We start from the raw sequence: 19,301 nt of genomic DNA, 5'->3' as shown, positions 1-19,301 counted from the left end.
AAGACCTGCAGCCACGACATGAACATACAATTCAAAAGACTGAATCCACAGTAACGGATATTAAGGAGGAAGGAGAAAGTGGGATAGCATCTAAAAGCCAGACAGAAACGTCTTCCTTAACTCCCGCAAAATCTGCAGGGTCACTCGAGCATGGGCTCAGTACGAAGGTAGAATCTGGTATTGAAGCTCACACTATTTACGATCTGAGTTTGTGCCGAACTCCGACGGCAACACTGGAATGCAACTCCGACAGGGACACATCACCAGATTTGAGTGCAGCTCTTGGCCAATCACAGTCCACACCAGAGCCAAAGTGTTTTGCTCAGCAACAGGAGCAACAGCAGTGGCGCCTGGGATGCAGACATCCGACAGAGGAATTACCAGGTAGCTGTCTAGAGCGGGAAGAAAAGACTAACAGTCAGGTCAGGCAGATACAAGCACTGGCTTTAGGGGTGAAAAGGGTGGTAGAGGGAGGAGACAGCTCTATTTGGAGTTTGTGTCAGTCAGGAAACGAGGGTGAGTTGATATGTGATGACAGCAGTGGTAATGGACGAGCAATAGGTTTAGAGAAAGGCAAGGCAGAGCGAGCTCAGTCTGCAGCAGTGGTTGACAGGGTTTATGTGCCGTCTCACCTTGCCAGTGATTTTAATGAGAGTGGAAGGGTGGCTGAGAAAAATGCCTCGGCTGACATAGTGAAAGTAACAGTTTGCTCTCATGTAGGTGAGATAAGCCCCACGTTCGAGGTAGTTGGGTCAGATGCAAACATTGGGTTTGCGAGTGATCTGGTTTGTAAAGGTCAGCAAAAAGGCAATCTATCAGCTGCCTGTCAAGACCAACTTGGAAAACCAGAGACCTCAAAGAACACTGCTGCATCTGTTGAGTCAGCATCACAGGAACCTGAGACATCGCCTATCCAAACGTCTGTTTCATCAAAGTCCATCACAGACAGCCATGGCATTCATACAGCAGTTATTCCAGGTGAAAACCAGGCTGGAGAAATTCCTACAAACACATTCTGTACTCTGGTTGGGCAGACAGGATCTGTGGAAACGGATTTCAGTGCTGCCAAGGCTGTGAAAAGAAACAGTGGTGAAACTGAGGAGTGTGAAATTCAGAATACAGTGTGCGAGCCTCTACAAAGCTCCAATAAAACGTCACCCACACAAAGCAGCCCAGGAATACAAACACCCATAAAAGGCCCTGATGTAGAGGAGATCACAAAGGAAGATAAAGCTGCTTTGGATGAAGAGAAAGCTAGCAGCCAGGGGAAGGGACAAATTGAGATAAAAGCGACGAACAATAAAGCAGTGACAAAGCAGGAGGTCATAAATCAAACTCGGAGTCCTAAAGACGGTGACTCATTTGATCTTTCTAAGGAATCAGAAAATTACATTTCCCACTGTGAAGGAAGACCAGTTGGAAAATCTCCAGTTGAACAAGTGTCTGTGAACACAGAGGCTGCCGATGTGTCAGAGAGTCCTGCTCCTGGGCTAACGGCCGGAAAACCAGAAACAAGCTGGATACAAGCTCTGAAAGAAGCTGCGTACCTTTCTAAACAAGATACCTCAAGGTAAACGCAAGAGCATGCATCTGTGTTTGAAATGATCATATGAGAAAAATGAAAAAAAATCTGAGATTAAAGAAGTACACATTAGATTTACACATACAACTCTGTTGATGGCAAATAAATGCTGTGCAACCACACGTGTCTGAAAGGTCAGTGGAGGTCATCATGGGCCGAACCTTAATGTGCCATACAAAGTAGCATGTTAGCATGCTGTCTCATATCATCTGTTCAATTACATCACAGAGAGAACGGCATATGTGTAGTCTAATTTATGTCTGTTTACCAACCACAGCTGAATAATTATGAATTGGGTAGTAAATTTACATTTACTTGGATTTTTCCATGGGTTGTAAATCTGTGATGTTCAGCCGACTGGTTATTTTGTACTCGTATATTGCTGTCGCTTATTTCCAATTTAGCATTCCAGTAACACCATGTCCGGGACTTGTTTTGGAGTGATATTACAGAGAGCCGTGTGACAATGAATATGAATGAGGTGGTAAACACAGAGCTGCACTTTGTTTTGACTTGAGCTTGGGTCAGATGACTGTGCCTTTTTGAAGTCTAATGGAAGTAATGCAGCCCTTTATATTCAAAGGATGACATCAGCTGTGACATCGGCCCTGCTCTCCAGGGCAAGAATGGGCCTTTTCTCCCAGACACAATGCAACAACACAATGCAACAACTACACAAACACACACATGTACCTACAGTAGTTCTGCACACATATATGCACTTGTGGCGACACAAGCTCCCCATACCACACAAACACACACATTTGTCAATTGTCAATCAAACCTTGTGCATGTGCTGTAAACTAAACAACAAATCCCTCAACCCCCTCCTTTGCATTGTTTTTCCAGACCCCTCCCATCTCTGGAGTCTCCTCAACTAGAGTTTCATACTCCGACTGAAGAAATAGCTGCCCCTCTGAGACAAGAGGAGATCCAGCCACCAGACCGAGCAGCAGAGAAGACAACAGAGATACCACCTCTGAATCTTGTGAAGAAGCCAGTGGATCTTCCTGAACCTTTAAAGACGACAGCAGAGCTCCTAAAACCAACACGGAGCACGGAAGTAGAGTTCCCTAAAGAAGCGAAGAAAGTAGAGCTCCCAGTAGAAGCGAAGAAAGTAGAGCTCCCAGAACTAACACAGCAGAAAGTAGAGCTCCCAGTAGAAGCGAAGAAAGTAGAGCTCCCAGAACCAACATTGCAGACAGAAGAGCTCCCAGAAGAAGTGAAGAAAGTAGAGCTCCCAGAACTAACGCAGCAGAAAGTAGAGCTCCCAGTAGAAGCGAAGAAAGTAGAGCTCCCAGAACCAACACTGCAGAAAGTAGAGCTCCCAGAAGAAGCAAAAAAAGTAGAGCTCCCAGAACCAACATTGCAGACAGAAGAGCTCCCAGAAGAAGTGAAGAAAGTAGAGCTCCCAGAACTAACGCAGCAGAAAGTAGAGCTCCCAGTAGAAGCGAAGAAAGTAGAGCTCCCAGAACCAACACTGCAGAAAGTAGAGCTCCCAGAAGAAGCAAAGAAAGTAGAGCTCCCAGAACCACCACTGCAGAAAGTAGAGCTCACAGAATCAACACTGCAGACAGTAGAACCACCAGAACTAACACAGAGCACAGCAGTAGAGCCCCCTGCAGAAGAAGTTAAGAAAGTAGAGCTTCCACAAACAATCAAGAAAGAAGAAGAGCCTCCAGAGGAGCTCCCAGAACCAAAAAGGGAGCCAGGAGCTTCCTTAGAAAGAGCAAAACAGCCAACTGAGCTCCTAGAACCAACACAAATCCCAGAAGAGCTCCCAGAACCAACACAAAATGAAGTAGAGATCCCAGAACCAACAAAGACGTCAACAGAGCTCCCAGAACCAGAGAAGAGGCTGAGCAGTGAGCTGCCGAAGGAGCTAGGGGAAAGACCTGTAGAGCTCCTACCTGAGGAGCCATTTGAAGTGCCAGCTGAGGAAACTGCAGCAGCCCAGGACCCTGCTGAGGAGCAACAAGACAGCGGGTGAGTGGCTTTGTAAAATCGCAAGATTGATACATAATCAATCACGGGGAAATCTTTCTTTTAACACTGCACTCATTGTCCCAATGTAGAGTTTACAGTGAAAGCATCCATCACCAATTTGTGGAGTAATGTTTCCCTATGAGGCTGCTGCTCTTTCAGAGCTAATTCAGTCTGGATTAAAAATACATGCCCTTGTAATCCTCAATCGACTAAAATATCAGGATTATTGCCTTTTAAAATGAAGAACAACAGGTTTACGGGGAGAATGGTACATTTGTGGTTGACATAGATTTTCAAGAGCAGAATGATTTGTACATGACCTTTTAGACTTGATAGTTTTTCTGAACCATATACCATTTCCATTATAGTGATGTAATGGAATTGCCGCTCATTTATTTGAGAAAAGGGAGAATCGCAGGGTGACATGTGCTTTAAAGCTCAGCAATGTTGCCTGTCACACATTTAAAATGGATTTCCATGCGCTTGGAGATTCCCCTTGGTGGGTTTGTTTGATTTTGGACACCGCGAGGACGTCTGGTAGGTTGTTGCTGTCTGCAGCGGTTTTGCAGTGGATTAGACATTTGTTTGGGTCGGTGACACGGCAGTGAGCCATTTCTGTTAAAACTCTTGACTTAGTTAAATACACATAGTAAACCAGTCGCTCAGTTCGTTGGCCATGTGCATTCTGTGTTTATTTAAGCTTTTTAAGCTCTGGCTTGACTGACTTTCCATGTATGTCATTATTTTATTGTAAAACTTAATATGTCACCAGAGTGTTCATTGTGTATTTAAAGGTTTGTTTTTCCAGTTTATTTAGTGTGCGAGGAGTGGCTTTTTGATATATTCTTATTCACTACAATCATTGCTGCTTTATTGCTGCATTTATTTCCACGTAGCTTTAGCTTTTCTCAGCTCCCTCAGTTATCTCTCTGAGTCGTCACTCTCTCTCCTGCCGGTTGCTGCGTGCCCAGGAGCCATCCCACATGCCAGAGTAGCGCTTGCTGCTTGTCACTCACAACACTTGTCTCATCACTGCTGTTGGAGACAGAAAGGTTTGTTCAGAGGAGGAGTGACAGTGCTATTTCCACTACAGGATTTACCCATAGATAAAGTTACACTTGTGTACGTGTGCCAGAGAAGGAAATGTGACTGCATAGTCAATGGTGTGTGTGTGTGTGTGTGTGTGTGTGTGTGTACATATGGTTTTTTACCCCCGCCCCCAGAGGCTGTCCTAGCTGTCAGTCCTGCTCTGTCTGTGCGGCTTTGTGAACTGAAGCCTGTAGTGGGAGGAATTTAGGCAGGCACTCAGCCCCACTGAAGTCATTTGCACCGACCAGACAGAGTGGAACAAAAGCCAGAGTTCAGAGAAACACTTGAGCATGTGCTGCGGCGTGAGTGTGTGGGACAGAGTCGTCCGAGCCACAGACAGAGGAGAGAAGGACTGGGACGTACATGTATTGGCTCTGGTGTTTTGGAGTTCAGCAGTCGCTCAGCAGAATTATTTTCCATCACTTACTTGTAGTTTGCAATGAATGTGTGTGATGGATTCCTCCCCGGCTGAAATCTGGGTGAGTTGACAAGGCGTAGGTTACTTATGTATTCTGTGTGTGTGTGTCTACTGCAAGTGTTTGTGTTTAAGTCCCTCCAGGTTGATGCAACAGATGGTCTGTAGGTAACTAGTGCTAATGACGCTCTGTCTCCACTGACCTCACCAGAGGGGAGGAGGGGAGGGACAAATAGAAACTGAAGGGGCAGAAGGCGGAAAAGAAGTTGCGAAATGAACGGTCTACTTTAAAAAAAAGAGTTACAGGTTAGAGCATGTCGGGCTCCTCTGAGGCTGCCCGATTGGCGGTTGGAGAAACATCACAGTTGTAGTCAAACTAGTGTTTAGATACTTGCTGACATGGTTCACTTTTGAAATGAGGAGTTATTAGATGATTTGGGGCCAAGCAGGAAAGGACCACTGACTGATTTGCTGTATGACATCAGGCAGTAAAGAGCCATAGTAGTTGTTTTGTAAAATGTTGCGTAACTAGTATTTGTAAAGCCATTTTTACTCATGAAACAAGATGGGATTGGAGTAAAAAAAAAAGTGAGTAGGATGTGCTGTAGCCCACACGGTACTGTAAATAGACTAGTTGCCTTGGCGATTGTAGGTTGAAAGGTCCTCTTGCTGGCATAAATGAAATAGATAATCACATGTCTGTCATTCATTCAACCCCACAAGACTGCCTTTAAGTAATAATTGAATCTCTGTAGTCGCATAAGTGAATTGGTTGATTATTTATTCATGAAGTAAGTCTTTACAATTTATACAATGTGTTGTTGAATGCACAGTAGCCCTAATGAGTGTGTGTGTCTGGACAGTATGAGCTAGCTGCTGGCTGTACGACAGAAGTGGTCCTCCCATTGTTACAGCGTACAAAAAAACACTTTTCCAAGCACTTTCAGCTGGTTTTATTTACAACGTTCTGTTTATCATTAAACACCCCGCCTGGGCTTGCTGTCTTTCATGTCCAGCTGTTTCCCGGAGATTACGCTGAAAGTGTGTGTGTGTAGGTTGTAAAATCTGTTTTGGTTATCTGGACTGTGATAGAAAACTACTATATATCATGGGACGAGCCTTGTAAATTCTGAAATGAAGAACTGCTTATGAGGTGATCTTGAGTAATGGCCTGCACACTACTGAATTATTAACAATAACAATCTATTGGACAGCCTCCAGGTGTTAATGCCAACCGTAAGACTACACTGGCGCGATGAAGTGTGTTGCTAAAGAATAGCACATGTGCTCTGACTAACTTGTTGCATTCCCTTTGTTATGGTGATAAATCATCTCCACGTTTATACACATCATATCTGGAATAAAATATCATTATATACGTATAAGAAGATGTTGGAAAGCTCCAGTTTTTGACCACCTGAGTGGGTCAGCTGCCATAATCTCCACATAAAAGCCATTGAACCAGTAAATACTTCACACTTAAGTTCAGGGGAATATTTTTCTCTTCTCTATACACGCTCGATTTATTTTTTATCTGCTCCATTTTTTTCATGCAGTTCCTGTCCATCTGTGGAGGCAGCAGTGAGTCTTATGCCAGTTTGCTCGGACTATGTTGTGCGTTTGGTTGTTTCTATTTCCAGGCTGCATGTGCCAAGTTGACCACAGATGCTGACATATGTATAGCTTTGGCCTGCTTGTGTAAGTCACTGACTTGTAACGAGAGGAATGGGACCAAATAAAAATTCATATATGGATTTGCAAGACCTTTCCTCTTCTTGCAGCCATCCTGTATCAATTAGAAAGTTCTGCCCTTTTTATAATGGCAACCAGATTTGTGTTCGATGCAAACTGTGACGCCCTTAAGAAAAGCACACGCCCTCATTAAATGTTATTAAGGTCTGACTTTACCGGAGAGAGGGAGATGAAGAATAACAGAGCTCAGTTTCAGTCTGACATGAGCTGGAAAGGACGTTTGGAAAGTGCTGCTCAGCAGACGGTTGAGTTCTGTACATGTGCTTTAGTTGATGGAGGTATGGTGAAGCTCTCCTCTGCAGAAGAGGCTACTGAGGTATTTTTAGAGCTAAACAGGAGGCATGCCCCAAGTGGGGAACAGCTGCATGGGCGTCCATCGCATTGCCTGTCAGATTAGAGCGCCTACTACTCCTGATAAGAGGGGCCTGGATCGGGGCCAAATGCACTCCACCAGGTGGCCATTGATGACAGAGCCAGACGTTCTCAAGCAGGCTACTTCCCTGCAGAAGGCAAGTAGAGCAAGCAAGGGAAACATGGCTTATCATATAAGGGGACTAAGAGAGGAGTTACAGTTTGTTCTAATTGAAATGGCAAAGCGTACTTAGGATGGTTGTGGGGAGCAGTTTAGGTCGAGGCAAATCCAGACGAGTGCTCCATCTTTCTCTACTTTGACGTAAGTTTCCGTTATGGTTATTATTTTCTGGAGGCAAGTGGAGTGTGTCCTCAGAGTGCTTTCTGAATCACAGTTCTTGGCCTTCTTGTGGCTGGTCCGGCTGTTGATGTGTTGTGCTCCCTCCCCTGCAGGTCCTCCCTCGCTGAGCAGGCAGTGAGAGGCGACCGTGTCCCTGCCTCTCCCCTGCCTCCTACCTCCGAATATCACCTCGTGCCTGCCATCCCTGCTCACCTCCAAGACACCACAGAATTTCCCACTCCTCCTCCTACACCCCCAGAGAGGCTCACTCCTGAAGCTCTACCAACCCTACCTGCATCTCCCTGCTTTCCTCCTCCTCCTCCTCCTCCAGCCCCTGCCTCCCCTCCTTTACCTGCTTCCCAGTGTGAGGACCACTTCTCTGCTTCTGCACCCTGGCCCCCTCCTTTCAGGTATGCACATAAACTCTGCCTGACTGTCACTGTTTTATGAACCAGCTCATTGGGTCATTTTTATTTTCACTGTAAAGTTCATAATCGGTTTTCTTCCGTGCCTCTGCTTGCTACGTTTGTAAGACCTCATAGAAGATTTGTCCAGTGCTGACATTAGTCCCTTGAGCCTGCTTGACGAAAAGTAGCCATGTCTTATCCTTTCAACCCTGATTCAGGTTAAATTACATCATTAAATCGAGATCTGGCACACTGAATTACCTCGTAGATGTTGATTTTCAGAGCTCCTTAACCGAGCAAGAAACTACTGGAAATGTAGTTATCCACGCCGTGGCCTTTTTCTAACTTAAAGGGATAGTTCAACATTTTGGGAAACATGGTTATTCTCATTCTTTTTTTTGCAGAGAGTACAGTGAAAAGATTGACATGGGAAATATGTGGGTGGGGTAGGTCATGTAGTTATCTTAGCTTAGCATAAAGAAAGGGAGGAAACAAGGAGTCGGGTCTGTCCAAGGAAATATAATCTGTCAAGCCACACCTCTATGTGCTGGACTATTTCTTGGCTGGTTGCAGTAACACTTGGAGTCTTTGCTGGTTGCCTGATCTCAGTACCCTGCCAAGAAATAGTACACATAAACCCCACGGAATTGTTTTATTGAACTTGAAAATGTTTTCTTTTTTCAGTGTAGATGAAACAAACAAGATATAGATGTATTAAATAGTGAGTTTTATGGGTGCAGGTAGGTGGATCTTTGGACAGAAGCAGGCTAGCTGTTTTCACCTGTTTACAGTCATTGTGCTAAGCTAAGCTAACCAGCTGCTGGCTCATGCTTTACGTACCGTACAGACATGAGGGTGGTATCAATCTTCTGATCTCTTGGCAAGAAGGTGAATAAGCACATTTTCTTGGATATTGAATCATTCCTATAAGGGATTGTGAAATATAACTCTGAGTGCTGACTATATACAGATATGTCACATACAGCGTTATTACCATTTTCTGGGTGAAATCCAGAGCAACTCGTTCGTCTTCTATTTCAGCAACCAATTTTAGCACCTCATACAATTACAGATTAGCATTGCTATGCTCGTCTACCACATGAAGTAAATATTGAATTGAGTGGTCATGGAAACTCAAATTTATACTGTACAATTGTGGTTTGTTAATGTTGGATATAGCAAAAGCTTCAGGGTGAAATGTTTATATGTGAATCCTTACATTACAGGATAAAGTATAGCACTTACACACCATGCTTTTTCACATTAAGGCTTATAATAACCACATGACATATTATGGCTGATTTCTTGCCATTAAAGCTGCTTCTTAATAGTTATGGTACGAAGCTAAAAAACACAATGATTTGCTTTCATAGCGCTGATACTAATTACATTAAAATGCTCCTCTTTTGCCATCAGCACAGCTTCCATTCTGAAAATACAATTTATTTCATAAACATGCTGTATATTAGGTAATGCCTCTTTAACAGTGCACTGTTACTTACAACCAGCAGAGGGTGTTTTCTCCTCACAGAGTCCAGTGTTTATGGTCCACTGCCAGCCTGCTTCTGCTCTCTACTGTCTGAATGCTGCAGGTATATGAAAGCAGCACATGGAGACACACAGCTCGACTATCTTCCTATGCATCAGTGTTGAATTGGAACAGACTCTGTGTGGTTTTCTGTGTAGAATTATACCTATTTGCTTGTGACTTTATACTTTTTGGCCTTTTAAACACATCCCTTGCTCATTGAGGACTAGACGAGGATAGAATAGTGTTGTTGTGTTATTTATGATATCTGAGAGTCCTGTTCGGTAACAGTAGAGAGGAGAGGTGTACCAACACATGGAGTAATCTGATTGGATGCCACAGATTATCCAGAAAACACGACCAACATGCGTCCATGTCAAAACTATACATTTAATCTGGTATGTTAGTTTGAGTGTGAAAGCCATTATGCAAGGCAAACACAAACAAGGCAAACACAAAAACATACAATATATGCTACTGGTAATAAAGTGATGACAGATTAAGCAATCTGCTCGACATTTCTTATATAAAAAAAAACACACACACACATTTGATGTGCTTTTTCCTGAATGATTCATTGAGCGTTGCATGACTAATAATTAAATCCTTCCTTAAACTAGAAAAAAAACAGTCAGGCTTCCTTTGTTGAGTTAATAATTAGTGACTCCATGCACTTTGTACTTTGGTTTTCTGGATTTCCCTGAATACCCCCACCCAAAAAAAAACCATCAGCTCCTCCACTCTACTATTGTGACTATTTGAGAACGCCAGATATAAAGCACTGCATTTTACAATAGTTTAACAGACAGCCTTTTTCATGTATATGTAAAGAATGTGTTCTCCACACTATCTTCTCCGCTCACAACACATGTCTTGCGATGGAGATAATGGGTAGCCTTTCTTTATGAGGTCTCCCATTAAAGTGCTCATGATTACTCCATTGATTGTTTGTATCATGTACTTTATGACACAACGAGTAGGAACGCTACAGAATCTCACAAATATGTTGTAAGAAGAGCTAATGTAAATGCAGACTGATGAAGTCTGAGCGTAGTTGTTTTGTAGACACAGCCTCAGGGAATTGCTCCCTCGAGGGATTGTTTATGGGAGGAATGCAGCCTTTACTTGGCATATGAGAAACAAAGCTTTGTTCAGGAGGAGGATCAGATCAGGAACAAGCGTCCTGTCACAGATGTCTAAAACCAGGATCCCCCAAAACCCGTATTTGAACTGCATGTCAATGTGACAGTGTATCTTTAATTTGCTATTTTGTTATGACCAACTGAGTCCATACCTATAATTGACTGTGGAAAGGTGGTCCCATCTTTTGTGGTCCTTCGTGAGGTTTGTTTGAAAAATGATTGGGTCCCTGAGTTTCGCAGTGCCAAATTAAGGGTTATATTGTTTGTTTTCCTTGTTTAATTTAAGCCTTAGACAATCTTTGAGACTGTACCTGTAATTAAGGTACATCTTATCCATGACCCCTTTGATAAGTCACGCTTATCATATTTAATTCTGACTTAACTGTACCTTTTTAGATTTGTTTAAATGCAAAGAAAACCCATTTCAAGGGTTACACTCTTTTCTAAACTGAATAAGGTTTTGCCAAGTCTTCACACAGATTCAACGGACGGCCATGAAACCACGAATTGCTCTGCACCATCGCAGTCTTCCTAAAAGCATACTCTATTTCCATTCAAAACCCTTTGCAGGCTGCACATATGCGGATGGTGGTGACCTTGATTCCTCTTGAGCGTCGTTATGAATCTTTCAGAAAAAACTGCCACAGCCATATCTTCCAGTGCCTGAGTTTGTTGAATTTTTTATTTCTTCATTTTCTTCGGTCTAGAGTTGAAACGGCAGTGCAGGGCCAGGCTCTTAGGAGGACTTTAATGTCAGTCATTCAATAGATTAGGACTTTTACTTTACACAGGATTTTCTGCCCCAGATACAGATATATATATTTGAACTGGTTTGGGGGTAGGGATGGCAATAGCAATCAATATTTTTGCTTTAGCAGGGGTGTGTATTGTGAGTTGTGAGTGGGCATCGTTTTTACTTGTCCCTTCGGGCTGTGAAACATCGACCAACAGGCCCACCCGAGACTAGAGTCACATCAATATTCTTTGTGAACATCAGTTAATGGACTTCATGTTTACATGCAAACGCTCAACTTTTTAAATGTGGTGTTCGGTTGGACATGAACACGGGGTTTTTGTGTGACGCGTTGAATTGGAGATCCTGTCTTTTTAGTCTTTGTGGGATGAGGTACGACACCTGAAACCTGAAGACAGCAAGTTTGTGTGACTCCAAAATGCTTCAGGCTGGAGTCGCTATTGTAGCGAGCCCTCAATTCCTCACTTTCCCATGAGTGTAGAATAGATTTGTTCTTCTCATATTTCCAACGCCTCTCTTTCCCATTGCTCCTTGAAAATTAATGGGAAATTTGCAGATCCTGTTCCTGCTCTTATTTCCATCCCACAGGACAAATTCCCTGTGTCTGGCACACACACGCACACGCACATGCATACACGTCTAAACGAAAAGACGGCTAGACAAAATATAATTATTGCTTCTCCACTCCAGTCTTTGATGCGATTCAATGTTTGATGAGAGTGCCAGTAAATTGGATTACCGACCCAGCCTGCTGTCCAGGGATTTAAACACAGACACTGTATTCATTTAGAAATGTGGCATATGTGTCCCTGCTTCTTCACAAAAGAATGACACCTTTGGATTAAGCTTCTATAATTAAAATCTATATCTTTAACATTTTGAGTCTGATAAGGGTTGTTTGAGGGGTAGTTAGATTTTGGTCTCTTTTTTTGGTCTCATAATACCTGTTTTGTCAATGTGTGCTGGTGGAGTGGCTTGAATGAAGGGGAATATAATAGGGTCAGACTTAAATAGTACACACACATACTAGTTTCTCATAGTCTATTGTTTACCTCCGGCATCACTCTGGTTGGCCACGCTGCATGTTGGAAGCATCCATTGTGTGAAAAGGAGACACACAAATGACGTCTTCACTGTGCAAGTCACTGGCTGAGAGAGGAGGAAGACGTGAGGTATAATTGCTGTGCGAGGGAGGAAGAAGGGGGCAGACAGAGCAAAAGGGAAAGCGCCTGTTAATCAGTTTTTTTTGGGGGGGGGGGGGGGGGGGGTCTGCTATTGTTCGGCTCCCTTGCATAGTCGCGGTAGCAGACGAGAAAAAGCATGTCTTTTTAAAGGCACAGGAGGCTGCAGTCGGGGGAGAGAGTGGATGAGAGAGGGGGGAGGTGGCAGGGAGAGCAACAACACAGCTCAGCGATATCAGCAGCCAAACAGAGAGGAGGCACCTCAGACACTCATGCAAGACAGCAAGACAGCCGGATTGCTATTCCATCCTTTTTGTTTTGGATTACTCTTCTTGCAATTTTTTTACTCTCGGAGATTGTATTCCCCCTGGTGGTGCATCATTTTACCGCCAGATGAGACAGGGGAATATTCTGTAAGCAGCAGCGGTTCAGGGATGCGGCGCTTAAAGTGAGGAGCCGTTACTCATCCGCTGCTTCGCTCCCGGATGCGAGCGGGACTCGCTCATCCTCTGCACTGCAGCAGCGTAAGCTCAGCCGGTGCTCACCTCCTCTGACTCAGGCTGCCTGCCTCCTCTATAAGGGTCAGCCTGAAAGGACAGGGGGTTTTGGAAGGGGGTGGCGGGAGCAGGTGGATGTGGAGGCTGGCTGAGAAACAGGAGCAGGCAGGGGGGTCAGAGCTAGCTGAGGATGGGAGCCAACGAGTCCATGGAGCAAGGGGAGACCCCCTGTGCCTCTCAAGAACACATGTGAGTTGGACTTCACTTGCATTCCTAGAAAACCACCTCTTTATTATGCAGAAGGCAATCACCTTTGAGTAGTATTACGTGCATGGTTGCCATTTTTTGCATTATTTTCCGTTGCATGATGAAGCCTGACAAGACAAACATCTCTGAGACATTGTGTTCTGTTGCCTCCCGCAGGTTTTTGCTTTTCTTTACTCTTTCCTTTCATGCGTCTTGTCACAAAACCTTCTCAGACTGTAAAATCCACTGTGACCAACTGAGCACGTTGTCGTCGTTGTTGTTGTTGTTGTCTGCTTTTGTGATGTAAATAAGGATGGGAAGAATTGGGAGCACGTGTGCAGGCTCATGTGCATCATTGTCGCTCGACTGTACGTGTGGGTGAAACATGAACGCTCTCCTGGTGAGCCCGTGGGAACCAGAACTAGGCAATGAGTACAGTAAGGTGCCGTCGGGAGGCCGGTGGGCTGATGTTTTGTTCTGCGTGAAGGAGGACGACACTGCCATGCTGGGAGCGAGAGCTGGCGGCCGTGTTGAAATAGAGCACGCTGTGTGGGGGTGGAAGAAGATAACTCAGGAATATGAGTGGACGAGAGCAAGAGAGAGTTAGGGAGGGAGAGAGACGAAGAAGAAGAGTGCTCCACTTTGCTGTGTTTTATTTATATCTCAGACACACGACTGCACAGGGGAGGAGGGATCAGGGGAAACGGGGGAGGGATAAGGGAAATGGAGTGACTGTGTGTGTGTGTATGTGTGTGTGTGTGTGTGTGTGTGTGTGTGTGTGTGTGTGTGTGTGTGTGTGTGTGTGTGTGGGCTGTTTGTAGTGTAGAAATGAATGATTTATAGCATAATACATAAGTCATTTTCTTGTATCTCAAAGCTCTGCTAAATTCAGACCTCAGTGAACTGAATATTTTTCCAAGAATATCAGCAGCAAAGTGCTTCTGTCGTTGACTTAACGCACGGTGTCCACATCATCCCAACCATTAATAATGAGGCTTTTACTGAGTTCATGGGAATGTAAAATGAGTGGCCAGTTTGTTTGTGTCTGCGCTGATGGTGGGTTGGTCTACTCCTGAAGGAACCTATGGCATCTGATCTCATCTTCAAAATGGAGAGGTGTTTTAACCCCCTCCTCGCCGGTGCTCTGACTCCCAGACCTGGCCTGTCGTTGTTTAATGTGCCATCTGCTTGCAGTCAGAGTCTCAGATTAGGCTAGATGAGGTATTACATGGAGAGATAATCTTAGTCTGACACCTTTTTTTTAACTTCCTTGTTTTGAGATTGAGTGGATTTCTTGGATGAAGGGATACTAGCGATGAGAGTTGATATCCTCCTCGATAGAGATTAGAGACATCTGCTCTGTTTTTATAACCTGTCGATGGTACAGAGTGATTCTCCATATGAATCAATTGCAGAAAACAAACAACGTGGTCTTGTTCCCATTACAAAGCCTCCTCGTTGCTCACCACATCTCATCTGTGTAGAAACTGAAGAGGCTATTGTGAAAGGAGAATAGGTTGTTGTGGTGTTTCACAGAGTGTTTAGTTCCTATGATGTAATGCATTATATTCAGACACTCATTCATCAGAGGGATAACAGCACAGGAGCTCCCTCTGTTGGTCTTCATTTATATCTCATAGGACACTGTATACAATATAGGAGAGACCCGTAGTATTAACTCCATCTTTTGCTATTATATAATTTCACCCTCTTCCTCATTTTTTTAACAGACATTTACAGTTACTAGCATACAATCAAAGTACATGCTCTAAAATATTTACATCCTAATGGCATGTGACAGGTACATTTCATGATAAAAACAAATTTTATTGTATTCAATAATTATTGCTTTGTAACTGACATTGGCAATGCGATGCATTGAACTGCCACATAGCCCATTGTCATGCCTTACAGACGGGCACTACAGGCCAGCAGCCGATCAAAAATCAACTTGATATTGAAAGCGCCTCAACAGCAGAGACGGATCGCTGAAGGAGGAGGAGGTAAAGGGGCAAAGGGATGAAGAATTGTAGATATGTAGCGGGAGGTGAAGGATCAAATGTCAAGGGACAGATGATAGTTGAGTCCAGGGTTCAGAGGAGTTTGACAGCCGAGAGACGATGGAGTGGATCTGCGGCAGCTAATCCATGGAGGCTAATCACACAGCTGCCTCCATTCATTCATCAATGTATGTTTACATCAGCTTCCATCAAATCACAGTGGCCTCTTTATCGCTCTCAAATTCTGACGTCAGATTGAGCATATTTTGCAAAGAGCAGATAAGTGCCAACATCTTCAAACTTTTTTTGGCGATGTGCATATCTAGGACAGACAGGTGGTGTTGTGTTTCCATGTTCCTCTCCCCCGGGGCTGGTGATGGCTCTGCCTCCAGCACTGTGAAAACTGTTGAGGCAAGTCAAGGAGGATTTAGCTCAGAGCAGAAACACGTCTGGCTGCCTGATTCGAAGCGTCTCCCTGCCTCACGCTGCAGTGTCTGTCTCCAGGCAGTCATCAGCCGGAGAGAAGCTGCTGCTGACTGCTGCTCCCTTTGTTTCCATCGGCCCCCCGACTGCTCACCCACACGCTGATATGTTGTGTCTGCAACCGAGTCGCATAAGAGCTACTAAAAATATGACTGTATTAACACAGAAGACATTCCCAGATTGATTTGTATTTACATTATTCATTTATTTAATTACAGATCTCATTTCAATGTATAATTTCATGTATAGATGCCAATTGTTTAAGATAATCAATATTAACCATCCTGCAAGGAAAAGAGGAGTAGAATAAAACAAATTCAGTTAAATCAATTTATGGGCTGTGATCAGAATAATGCTGACGCAACCACGCTGGACCTCGCTGGTTAGGCAAGCGTCACTTGTGTGTGTTTGGGTTGGACTGTGTGCCGCCATCTTTACTTCCAACGTGGAACATATTGCGGGAGCAACCTCCTGTTACCATAGCAACACAGTGTTTGCAGCCACATGAAAAATGTCCTCTGCAAGGACAGGAACAGAGCAATAAAATGAGCCCTAATTACCTTATTATCTAATTGTTTCCAGTTTTATTTCCATTCTCAGAGAAGCAGCTTTTATCTGCACATTTTGATGTTGCACAACAAAACAAAGGCTAAACATCTTCATAGATGAATTGGTTTGGTGTCTGCTTATTTGGTCTTGGTAAGTGGGTCCTGCCCTTGGAGCTTCCTGTCAGACCATCTGACACTGTGGTCCTGGTTCCCAGTGACCCAGATGGATCTCCAGGCAGACCAGTCTCACCCTGCTGGGACACACTGGGCGCTCACAGAGATTACGGCTCTGGCTCTTTACTTTGCCATGTGCTGTCTTATTTTTTGAATCACCGTCCTCCAAAAAAATGCATGTTTTTTTAAGGAAATTGAGTGGGGGACTTAACATATGAAAATATAATAAATAGGCACTACATATCACTGTATATCATGTTGGAGCTTGTGTAGCCTTTGTGAATTGTTGATATTTGTCAGTGGATCAAATTGAAGTGCAATCTCGCCATACTGCTGGCTTAGAGGAACCTCCATCTCTGCTGGGATGTGACCCCAGGGATAGTGAACATATTGCAAATGACAGCAAAAGACATTTATTACTAGCCTCCTCTATAAACCGTAATGGTTGCATCGGGCATATTGGGCTCAATGATGTGTCAGGCCCCCCCATGTCTTCCATACTACAGGGTTTTATTTGATCCATGTTTGCGTGTGTGTGACAAAGAACCCACATAGGCTGCTACATTGCTCCATCAACGCCCCGAGCTGAATCCCTGTAGATTAGCTGGATCAATATAGCGTAGGGTCATGGAGGTGTCATTTTACTTGTCTCTTCTCCTGTCTGTGCTCTTGTGTTTCTGTGTTACTGTTAAAGGGATATAGAGGTCCAAAATAATGGCAGCTTCCTCTAGCCATTGCATTTTTTATTCATATATTTATATTGTTTATTATAAAAGACTATTTTCATTGTTTCAGATATAGTAGTATTGTGTATAAGCAGCTGCATGAAGCAATTTGTGTTCTGTATCATGCAACACTTCACTGGACCTCACTAGTTAGGCAAGCCTCTGTGGTGTGTGTGTGTGTGTTTGTGTGGGACTGTGAGCCGCCATCTTTACTTCCAACGTGGAACTTATGGCGGGAGCAACCTGCTGTTACCATAGCAACACAGTGTTTGCAAAAAAGACCTTTATTTAAGTTTCTGCGTGTCAGAACATGACCTGGGTTTGACGAGCACAATCTGGGTGTGTGTTTGCAAATGACCAACATTTTTTTTACATTAGTTTAATTAATTTAGCCAGGAAAAAAACACAAAGTATGAATATATATAATAATAAACAAATATGAGTATCAAATGCACTGGTGGTATATGTAATGAGCAAGCTTCATCAGAGCAGGTTTGACTGGAGGGAAACATCCTTTTCTTCTGTGTGGATGCAGCAACATGGTTCTGGAGCAAGAGACAGAGAGGGGCGGGGGGGGGGGGGGGGGGGGGGGGGCTGAGAGAGGGAAGGGGAGAGAGAGAGAGAGAGAGATCGAATATACAGTGTGCAGGGTGGGCTTCTGCAGCCAGTCCCGTTTAGATTGGGAGGCATCATTACCTACTGGGGAGGAGTGGAGACAGACTGATACGGCTACAGATGACAAAGAGGAACGTGAAAGGACTGTGAGCGTAGATTGAAAACAAAGAGGTATTAGACCGGAGAGAAAAAGAAGACCAGGCTGGATCTGGTGGTCTCAGTCGTCATCCTAGGAAGAGGCTGTGGGTGTCTACCTGTGTGTCCGGCAGTAGCAGCGTAGTGCGAAGAGGTGTAGCCCGCCATGGCTGTGAGTACGTGGCAGGCTCTGTCGCCACTGCAGTGGGCTCGCTGGGGCTGGGACTCGCTGCTGGGAGGGGCAGGAGACGGGGACAGTCCGGGCTCGGATCCGGCTCTTGGGCTCCTCCGGAGCTTCTCCTGGGGCTCACGTCATGACAACATGATCAGCGCGGCCGCGGAGGCGGTCAGACAGAGGTGAGATGGGACGGGAGGCTGAGGACGGTAGTAGTCAGGTTGCGTGTGTTTGTGTGTTGCTGAGGAAAACCAATCAATATGTCTTTTACATGGATGATAACATTGTAATTTTCATTTACAGCCTATTGTCGTGCAGAAATTGGCAATTTCTCCATTTTCGGCTCAGTGTTCCCCATAGTCCCTCCCTATCTATTTAATATCTGTGATGTAGATCTTGAGGTGGTTTTGTGTGTTGCATGAGTGTGTTGAGGTACGATGATCCTGTGTCTCAGATGTGTCGTTATCTGTCGCCTCACTGCAGATTCAGCGTTTTCATTTGTAGCCATAAAAGTCAATGAGAAATGAAAACAGAAATGCCCGAAGGCCTTTTTTTAAAAACACGTACACACTACTGGAAATTGCACCTGCTGCCCTCACCTCACCACCGGAAGCACGAAAAAACGAAGAAAGATGTATCCTTCGTGATGTCCTCTGTCTGAAGGAGAGACGTTTAGCTCACCGACGCATGGCGTGAATAATCCAGATACAGTCACGAGAGTTCAAGTGATGTCAGTCTGATGTATGCTCATCTTTTGTTATAGGAGTTCAGACTCTGATGGAGCGTTTGAGACCCCTGAAGCCACAACCCCAGTGAAGACTCTTTCTCCTATAGATTCCCCAACCCTGCAACTAACGTCTGATGACAAAGGTAGGGTACGAAAATTACGCCATGATGTGCGTAAGATGCTGCGTTACAACGTCATGAAAAAAAAAACAGGCGTAAGAAAGTCTTGTTGCACCATCTAGTGGAATAAAGCAGTATCTCCTATCTGGCTTTGTTTGCTGAGAGGAGCTTCTGGAGCTTTTGGGATATCTAGGAACGGTTGACCAATCGGTTCAGTCTCTCTCTCTCTCTCTCTCTCATGTGGTTAATTCTCATTACTTTTTTATCCAACTGGATACTCTTATTGAATTATTTAGAGCCCATTTATCTCTATAATTGGATATGGCAGCA

The 19,301-nt window shown here is 44.2% G+C and overlaps 1 protein-coding gene across 1 annotated transcript in view; it reads left to right on the top strand.

Moving 5' to 3' along the window:
- tacc2 (transforming, acidic coiled-coil containing protein 2) overlaps positions 1 to 19,301 on the top strand; it is a gene marked incomplete at its 5' end in the record, with an annotated part of 41,649 nt that overhangs the window by 8,245 nt on the left and 14,103 nt on the right. The window contains 3 exons of the mRNA XM_079229557.1: positions 2,432 to 3,568; positions 7,629 to 7,925; positions 18,889 to 18,995. Coding sequence (XP_079085683.1) covers positions 2,432 to 3,568; positions 7,629 to 7,925; positions 18,889 to 18,995 — 1,541 coding nt within the window. The remainder of the gene's footprint in view (positions 1 to 2,431; positions 3,569 to 7,628; positions 7,926 to 18,888; positions 18,996 to 19,301) is intronic.

This window comes from Taurulus bubalis (assembly GCF_910589615.1).
Source record: "Taurulus bubalis genome assembly, chromosome: 14".
NCBI classification, from domain to species: Eukaryota; Metazoa; Chordata; class Actinopteri; order Perciformes; family Cottidae; genus Taurulus; species Taurulus bubalis.
Note: the sequence above shows the minus strand (reverse complement) of the source record. Positions and strands in the feature narration are given on the sequence as shown.